The sequence below is a fragment of the Montipora foliosa genome, chromosome 11 (genome assembly GCF_036669935.1).
Source record: "Montipora foliosa isolate CH-2021 chromosome 11, ASM3666993v2, whole genome shotgun sequence".
Taxonomy (NCBI): domain Eukaryota; kingdom Metazoa; phylum Cnidaria; class Anthozoa; order Scleractinia; family Acroporidae; genus Montipora; species Montipora foliosa.
Genome location: NC_090879.1, coordinates 47271319 through 47280574, shown reverse-complemented (window position 1 = coordinate 47280574; position 9256 = coordinate 47271319). Strand labels below are relative to the sequence as shown.

At 38.6% G+C, this 9256-nt stretch overlaps 1 protein-coding gene across 1 annotated transcript in view; it reads right to left on the bottom strand.

Annotated features, from left to right (window-relative positions):
• Positions 1-6627: 6627 nt before the first annotated feature.
• Positions 6628-9256, bottom strand: part of LOC137977256 (uncharacterized) — a 2835-nt gene continuing 206 nt past the window's right edge. The window contains exons 2-5 of the mRNA XM_068824505.1: positions 8758-8890; positions 8258-8394; positions 7400-7577; positions 6628-6890 (exon numbers count right to left, since the gene is read on the bottom strand). Of these exons, the coding sequence (XP_068680606.1) occupies positions 6628-6890; positions 7400-7577; positions 8258-8394; positions 8758-8890 (711 nt within the window). The remainder of the gene's footprint in view (positions 6891-7399; positions 7578-8257; positions 8395-8757; positions 8891-9256) is intronic.

Sequence of the window (9256 nt, the reverse complement as noted above, 5' to 3'; positions counted from 1 at the left end):
CTTCCCTCGGGAAGGTACTCTTCATTGTGAGAGAAAGAGAAATGGAGCCTGACTGGGAAATCAACGGTACAGACATGGAGGCCAGTCGACGTCGAAGAAGGCCTTCTTTTGATGTAAAAGAAGAGCAGTTATCCTTCCTGGTAGAGAATGACTTCAAAGTGCCTGAAATAAGCTTAATGCTAGGGGTATCCACCAGAACAGTAGAGAGAAGGCTATCTTCATTTGGGATTAGTATTTCAGGTAAGCTTGAAGATTTCGTGTTAAGCTTGTACTGGTGTACAGTTAAATAAATTGTAAAACCTCACCACTGAAGGTTTTACTTTAATTTGCGTGTCAAAGCGTGATGCACGTATCAATTTTAATTGGTATGTCTATACTTACATTTCATTTGCATTTGTAACCCCTACAGATTAGGCTATAATACACATGATTTCTGTTGCTGTAATTTCAGTCTCCCTAAATAGTAGAGCCCCCTGCTCAGCTATTGATATTTTGAGACTGAAATAAAGTTTTTATTATTATTAAATTTTATTATGATTATGTTTTTAGTAAAGAGTGTTATTTAAAATTATTATCATTATCATCATTATTATCACTATCACTATCACTATCACTATCGCTATCACTATTACTATTACTAGCTAGCCACTAGCTGGGCTTTGTGTTCGGTTTACCCTTGGATCTTTATGGCAATGGGTATTTGAACTAATTATTCTTTGGTACAGTGAGTTTGATGTTGCATCCCCAATAAAACTGTTGCAAAGTTGAGTTATCATAAGACATAAAATTGTAATGATATTCAATCCTTTCCTTTTTTTCACCGGAAAATACAGCAATATCTCTGATGCTGCACTTGATGGGGTAGTCCAAATTATTCAAGGACAGCATCCTGGTGTAGGCATAAGAATGCTGACAGGACATCTTAAACGTCAAGGCCTTACTGTGCAAAGAGAAAGAATTAGGCAATCGCTACTGAGAACAGATCCTACTGGGGTTCTCCAAAGATGGCGTGACTCAATCCGTCGCAGAGTATACTCTGTGCCATTCGCTCAAGCCCTATGGCATATAGATGGAAATCCAAATTGATAAGGTATATTGCTTACAATCATTACAATGTAGTACTTCATCCTTATTGTTCTCCCAACTGTATGATCTCCTAGTCATTTGTTATTAGATGCATTTCATATATTTAAGTTGTCAAAGATTCTGAAAGCTGACGTTTCGAGCGTTAGCCCTTCGTCAGAGCGAATCGAGGGATTATGGGTTACGTGTAGTTTTTATAGTAGAGTAGGAGCTACGCTATTGGTCGTAACATGGCAACGTGAAAAATAGGAATATATTAGTTAAATGAAAAGCGTTCATTAATACCGTGAGGATTAAGGGTGCCGATTTGAAAGATGAATTTTTGTTCCAGATTCTTGCGGCTTTCTGTCGTACCTAGATGTAGGGAAAGGCCGCAGATAGCCATGTGGTTTTTGGAGTGGTTAGGCAGATTAAAATGGCGAGCGACTGGCTTAGATGCATCCCTGTCATTCTTCTCAACATCGCGAAGGTGTTCGCGGAATCGGTCACCTAGTCGTCTACCTGTCTCACCGATGTATAATTTATTGCATAACGTACAGGTTATGCAATAAATGACATTTGCGGAGGTACATGTGAAACGATCGGTGATCTTAACAGATCACTAAGGTCCCGATATCTTGCTAGTGTTGACAATGAAAGGACATGTTTTGCATCGTGAGCGGGCGCATTTGAAAGTGCCGGGCTGCTCGTTAGTTTTGAGCGCGCTTCTAACTAAAAAGTTGCCTACGTTTTTGTCGCATTTGAATGAAATAAGTGGAGGTTGCGAAAAGATTCTACCAGTCTCGGGATCATTTTGGAGTAATTTAAAATTACTAAGAATGATGCTTTTGACTGCGTGATTATGAGGATGGAAAGTGAGGGTGAATGGAATTCTGTCATTCTTATCTTTTTGTGACGTTTGTAGTGATGACTGACGATCAAACTGTTAGGCGCGATGATGGCCCGCTTTGACCACAGAGACAGGATAGCCACGTTTTTCGAAGAACTGGCACATCTCCTCTGATTTGCTGGAAAAATCGGAGTCATCACTACATAGACGTCGAAGTCTAAGAAATTGAGAATAAGGAATGGATTTCTTGACATGTGATGGATGTGATGATGAATACAACAAATAACTGTGTGAATCAGTAGGTTTGTAGTGCACACTAGTACATAGCAAGTTGCCTCTAATAGAAACTTTGATATCTAGGAAAGCCAATGAAGTTTCCGAAATTTCCCAGGTATATTTAAGAGCCGGATGAAAAGAGTTGACGGAGGTTATAAATTGATCGAGTTCTTCTCTGCTGGATGAAATAGCGCCGATGCAGTCGTCGATGTAGCGGCCATAGAGTTCAGGTTTGGGGCCGTTGTACTGATTGAAAAATTGGTGTTCAACATATCCTACAAAAAGATTGGCATAGCTAGGTCCCATTCTTGTGCCCATCGCTACACCATTAATTTGTTTGTAATAGTTGCCGGCGAATGAAAAACAGTTAAGCGTTAAAACTAGTTCGGCAAGGCGGAGTGGCGTTTCCGAGCTAGGTTCTTTGACAGTGCGTTGATCGAAAAAGTGTTTAAGTGCTTGAAGATCTTCGCTATTAGGAATGACTGTGTATAGAGATGTAATGTCCGTGGTGAAAATAAGTTTGTCTTGGCCGGAGAAATTGAAATCGCGGAAAATTTGTAGTGCGTGTGTACTGTCTTTAATGTATGATGGCAAAGATTTGACGATAGGCGTCATAATCCTGTCTAAGTAGCTAGAAATGAGTTCGGTGGGGCAACTACAGGCAGAAACGATAGGGCGACCTGGGTTGTTGGGTTTGTGAATTTTAGGCAAGAAATAAATGCTCGAAGTTCTAGGGGTGTTGATGATGAGATTAGTGGCAGTGTCCGGTAATTCTTGATTAACTATAAGATGTTGAATGGTGTCTTTGACAAGTTTTTGATTTTTGGAAGTGAGATCTTTAGGGATTTTGGCATAAAACGAGGTATCCGAAAGTTGCCGCAAAGCTTCTTTTTGGTAAAGGTCGGACCGCCAAACAACTACCGCGCCGCCTTTGTCGGCCGATTTAACAACTATGTTGTTGCGTTTACTAAGATTTTTAAGCGCCGCCCACTCTTCCGAGGAAAGGTTGGAAAATTTAGTGTTGCGATTGAATTTAAGTTTGTGAATGTCGTGACGGCATTTTTTGGTGAAAAAATCTAAAGAGGCAAATTGTCCCTCTGGGGGAGTCCATTTGGATTTGTGAACTAGAAGTGTTTCAAAAATATCTTTGTTAGAAGTGTCCGAATCATCCTCTTTGTCGTGAAAAAAGGCTTTTAACTGAACGCGGCGAAGGAATTTTTCAACATCTTGCTTAATAGAAAATTCGTTGGTGCGTTTGGTAATAGGGACAAAATTTAGGCCCTTACTGAGAACAGATTTCTCTGAGTCAGTAAGCGGAAGATTTTCTGGAATTGTAATTACGGTATTATGGCTATGCAATGTAGTGTCGTCGGTAATTTGCGGACCTATTAATTGACTGGTAGAATCTTTTTGCAACCTCCACTTATTTCATTCAAACGCGACAAAAATGTAGGCAACTTTTTAGTTAGAAGCGCGCTCAAAACTAACGAGCAACCCGGCACTTTCAAATGCGCCCGCTCACGATGCAAAACTTGTCCTTTCATTGTCAACACTAGCAAGATATCGGGACCTAAGCGATCTGTAGCGATCACATGACATCTAACAATGAAACTGTTTCCTGCCAAATGCCATGGGCGGGCATCATTGCACAAACTATGACATCAAACGGGAAATAGTTCATTATTACCTGCGAAATGTTGACTGCTGTTGCACGTGATCAGATGTGGGCCTGATGTTTTCGCTGGAATGTCAGCGTGTTTTTCAAAATTTGCTTTTGTTTTGTTTTGCCATATAACAAATCACTTGTCCCTTAGGCAACACTGAATTTTGTTTCCCTCGAATCTCGATGTTTCCCTTGAGTTCGTCTCGGGAAACATTGAGATTCTCAGGAAACAAAATTCACTGTTCCCCTCGAGACCAGTCATTAAGTGCCAAATATCAAAACCTGAGAAGTCTTAGTATACCATAATGGTTGTAGTGAAATTTATTGTTATGCAATTGGTCCTATATTGGTCCTTTTATTAATCACATCCTTTAAAGGCTGACAATACTATTTCAATTGAACACAAAAACAAGGACAGCTTGACTTTCTCAAGACAACAACTTCACCTGCAATACACAATCATGTAAGATTTACATTCCCCTTGTCATCATTTCCAGGTAAAAGAACTCACAATCAACGGATAGAGAGGTTGTGGCGTGATGTGTTTCAAGGTTGCCTGATTTTATTTTATGATCTCTTTTACCATCTGGAAGGCTGCAACCTCCTTGATCCAAACAATGATATTCACTTGTGGTGCCTGCTCTTTGTATATATGCCCATTATAAAAAACAATTTAAGAGACTGGAGCAATGCGTGGGCTAGGCATTCCATCAGAACAGCAAGGAATCAAAGTCCCCTACAGCTTTGGATCAGAGGTCTCCAAATCACACTCAGGACTCAGTTGATCAACAATGCCCCTATTGGCAAGGTATCTAATGATTTCAACTAAAGTGTTTCACTTGTAAGGTAATCAACGGGTATCCACACCGTCTGGTATTAATCATCTTTCATGTATGTGATGGCTGAACACATTAAATTTTGAGGGATACCTATCATGTCAATTTTTCACAAACAACCCTTGCTTCTTGAAAGAGCAAACATGATAATGACAAGATTTCTTGATGCAACTGTACAAAATAATCACAACAAATACCACAAATCTTAGGAGCTTTCTACAGAATCGTTGTAATTTGCTAATATTGATTAAAATCAAAATTGTCATCCTGTCTAGGATTATGGCATAGACTGGCAGGGCCCTGTTCCAGATGAAGTGGAAACAAGATCAGTTGAAGTTCCTGACACTTTCTGTCCAATTAATGAAAGTCAGCTATAATCAATTAAAAATATCAGCCGTGACAGTTCTGACACCTATGCCATTAAACTTTACAGTCAAATCTAAAGTGAGGTCGAAAGACTAGTACAGTAGGGTGATGTCTTTATGTTCAAGTTTCAATAATGACACTGTAATTATAGATGAGGCAGGTGCAAGGAAAGCTTCTCAGACTGCTAGCCTGGGCTAGTTGATTTTTGTGTCAGCCTGGTGGATTTTATCCTTCCCTTGCCTGAAAGGCAAGTAAAAGTCTTTGGCAGAAGTGTTTGAGGAACAGGGTTAATTTGTACCCTGTTTTGGAAAAAATTTCCAGGACTCCAAATGATTTTTTCAGGACTCTAAAATTCGTATTTATTATTAATTAACCCTTTCCCTTCCCAAGATCTCAATGTTAAGTAGCGTTACTGTCTGCCATACACATCTTATCTTTTACTTGAGTTAAATAGATTTCTAGAAGTGTTGAAGCCTTTTTCCAGGACATTCCAGTCCTGGAAAAAGCCACAGGATCCATACGAGCTCTAGCTGGAGGAAACTATATTTCAATAAGTAATTTATTTATTGTAATAAGGATTTTTTGATGGGCTTCTGAAAATTGCATCCTGGCTACAGCGTGCCCAAAGGGGATTTCTTTGCATCCTGTAGATACTTTAGAGTAAAGTAGTTTGAGACAATGACTTCCAATGTAGTTTATATTTATAGTAACAACGTGAGAACATATTAACCTACTGGCTACATGTAACATCATTGTGCTAAAACGGTTCCTACTTATAATCTTGGCTCATGTAAAAAGCTTGCTTACTCGAGTTCTTGGTTTGGTGTTTTAGAATTGTCTGCACACAGTAATAGATAGCAGAACTACTTGAGCTAACAACATAGTTTCCCAGTGTTCATCTTTTTTGTTGAATTCTTGTCATCTGTGTGATGTATTGATAAATTTGATCTCAATCACTCTTGAGCCTTGCGACTTTTAAAAAGGCTTACTGCACACTGTGAACACTGTTGTAGACTTAAAGTAAAAAATTCAAGATCTTCCACAAAATCAAAAGAGTCGTTAAGGTTAGGATTTTATTTCATTATAAAATAGAACAGATATAAGTAACATACTTTTATTTCTGACCGAAACACAATATTTGCCATGTCAAAATAGATTTCCTTGAGAACTTTAACTTCCAGGTTAAATAAGATAAAGGTAAAGGTACACGTTATTTAACGTCGGAAGTTCCTTTACTCTCTACAGAGTACTCTCCCAGGAAGCCGACGGTGCGCTCATTTTACCCCCCTCTTTCCATCAGTGCTCCGTTTTAAGGGTATTTAAAGCTACTTTGGCTACACTGAAAGGAAGGAAGTCGAAACAAGGATGTGAGATCCGGGGATCGAACTCGGGACCTTATGCACCAAGGCCGCCCACTAACCAACTGTGCCACCCTTGCTCCAGAGGAGCAAGGGTGGCACAGGGTGGAGGTCCTTATATGTTGCTTTTTGTTATAGTTATTGATTTATGTATTTCCAGTATCTTGAATGCCTTCTCTACGCTCTTTTCATGGTACAGCCCACATGTTGCTATCCTTACAGAAGTCCAAAATATACATTAGAAAAGGCATAATAATACAAACAATGAAGCTTGTCCACGTCTGGTAGTGGGGTATCTGCTGTTCCCCGAGGCAGCTTCAGACAGTTGATGCACGTGCTTGAGGTTGGAAGGAACCCACCAATTCCAACCACAGTGAATACAATTGATGGTTGCATTGTGTACCCCAGAATAGGCTGTTCATTAACACCAGTTACAAACTGCAGGATGTGCCCAAGAGTGACTTTTCCCCTACGCCCACCTGAAACAATTTCATACAAGACAGTTTCATGAAATACTTAAGCCGAATAAAACCATAATTATTAGTGTTAAGAACAAGTAATCATAAGCACACATTAAAAAGCTTGCATAGACAGAATACAGTATCATTTTCAGAGAACATGCCTAAACAGCTTTGGGATCTGGAACATTTGCATTGGTATGAAATGGACTTGGAACAGCACTTATGTGATGGAACTTCATAAAAAACACCAAGATCACAGTGACAGATATTAAATTAGTTGGCAAGATGGGAGGCTAGACATGCTTTATTCTTGCTTTTAAAAGTACTTGAAGTATAACACAGCATTGCTCTCAGGCGACAACTGACATTGGTACTTCACCTTACTCCACACGAAGCAGCCCTTGGTCCATGTTTACCGTGTATAGGTTTTAATTACATTTAGTTTTATTAAAGTTGGATACAAAATATAAGGATTCTTGTGCTTTTCAACAGTCTATAATAAATTATTGAAATGACTTTTGACTTACTTGCAGTTTCTCTAACATACTTAATGAAAGCACTATATACATCCCCCTCATACATTCTTGCATTTGACCCACTTTCACTGAACTCTGGTTTCAGGAGTTGGTGTAACTTTCTTACTGTCAGAGTTGTAGCTTCACTTTTTATGAACAGATATACAAATAGTGGAAGCTCTTTGGCAAGCTAAAAATTAAATAGAGTACAAAGGCTCTGGCAATAGTTACGAAATACATGGCAGCCACTCTGCATAACAATGTCAGTTACTGGTAAATATTAGGTTAAGATTTTTTTGTTAAGTGGAAGTATTTTAATATAATACATGACAGTTGCAAATGGAGTATTAATGAATTTAACCCTGTAATTATTGTAGCAGTGAAACAAGGCTGGTACAAGGACCAATAACTATACAATAGGACAATCACATGACTTTTGGAGGGCATATACCTTATTTCTGGCCTGCGTGCGTCATTTGCGCCCGAGCGGAGCGATGATGGTACGAGGGACACAAATAAGCTATATGCCCGACAAAAGTCATTTGAGTATCATTATTATCAATACACAAGGCCAAATGGTACAAATTCGTTTAGTAAGAGAAAAATGTTTAAAACAGATATGAAGCATGAAACTATCGTTTGGAAGGCTGCTGCTACAACAATCAGCTAAACAGAAGTCCAATAAAATTCCTTTTGTTTACAATAAAAGTCAAATGTGATCTAGTTTTGAAAAGGCTGATAGGAATGATTAACATTTCCCGTTTGGCCCGCAAGAAGGCACGTTTTAAAGAGGGCAGTTTGTCCTTTGGCAGCACGTATTGATAATAATAATTATTATTCTCAATGGCTGGAAAAGTCCTTTTCACTGACCTGGTATATTCCTAGCTCATTTAAACCCTTGCGCAGTGACACTATACATGGTGAAGGGGAGTGGTTGTTGAATAACTCATCCAGTGTCCCATCAGTTAGAAACCGGGGGAGTTTGCCATTTTGAAGAATGCTCAAAGCTGAAATTAAAATTAATTTGAACAGTAATAATAATTACCATTTTCAAATTCTTATACAGGACAGTTAACATTTTGTGCACTAAAATGGCTGTTCTCATGTAAACAAAGGCTTACTTTATTTGGGAGGACAAACTTTACCTACTGTAAACTTCTCAGTTGCAGCCATCTATCTGATGACATTTTTACCAGTAATTTGTAAGGATATACATCGTACAACTGCTATGTAATCTATCTATTCTGTACAATAGCAAGCTTATATACCTGTACTACTTGACAAACAAACATGTTGTGCCACACAACAATTAAGAAATGATTAATAGAAGACATGTCTTTAGAGGTATGTTGTAAATACTCAGAACATACCAAATATGGTGCCAACAGTCTGATAACCTTTCTCGTGATGAGGTAACAAGCCTCTGTCGAAGTATTTTTCCTTTATCGCTTGCAGAATTAGTTGGAAGAACTCTTTCCTTGGACCTCCAAGATCTTGGGCTTCCTATTGCAATCAAATGTTGATCATTAAGAAGACATGACACGTACTTCCATTTAGACCAGCTGAACAATTATCCTAATTTTCCTTAAAAGCCAACATCCTACAGAGTTTTTTTTGCATGTTGACTTTAGTAGTAAATAGTATTTTACAGCACATCACATTCTGGAAAAAAATACTTTTTAATATCATTAGCTTTGCTTGATTCGATATGTCCAAGCTAGTGCATGGTAATGATAGCTACGGGAGAGGCACTCTTACTAAACATAACTAAACTCAACGTCATTTAAATGCACGCACTGATAATGCTATCAGCTATGGATTATTAATTTTGATCAGAAGTAACGTCAAATCAAATGTTTGTCCTGTAGC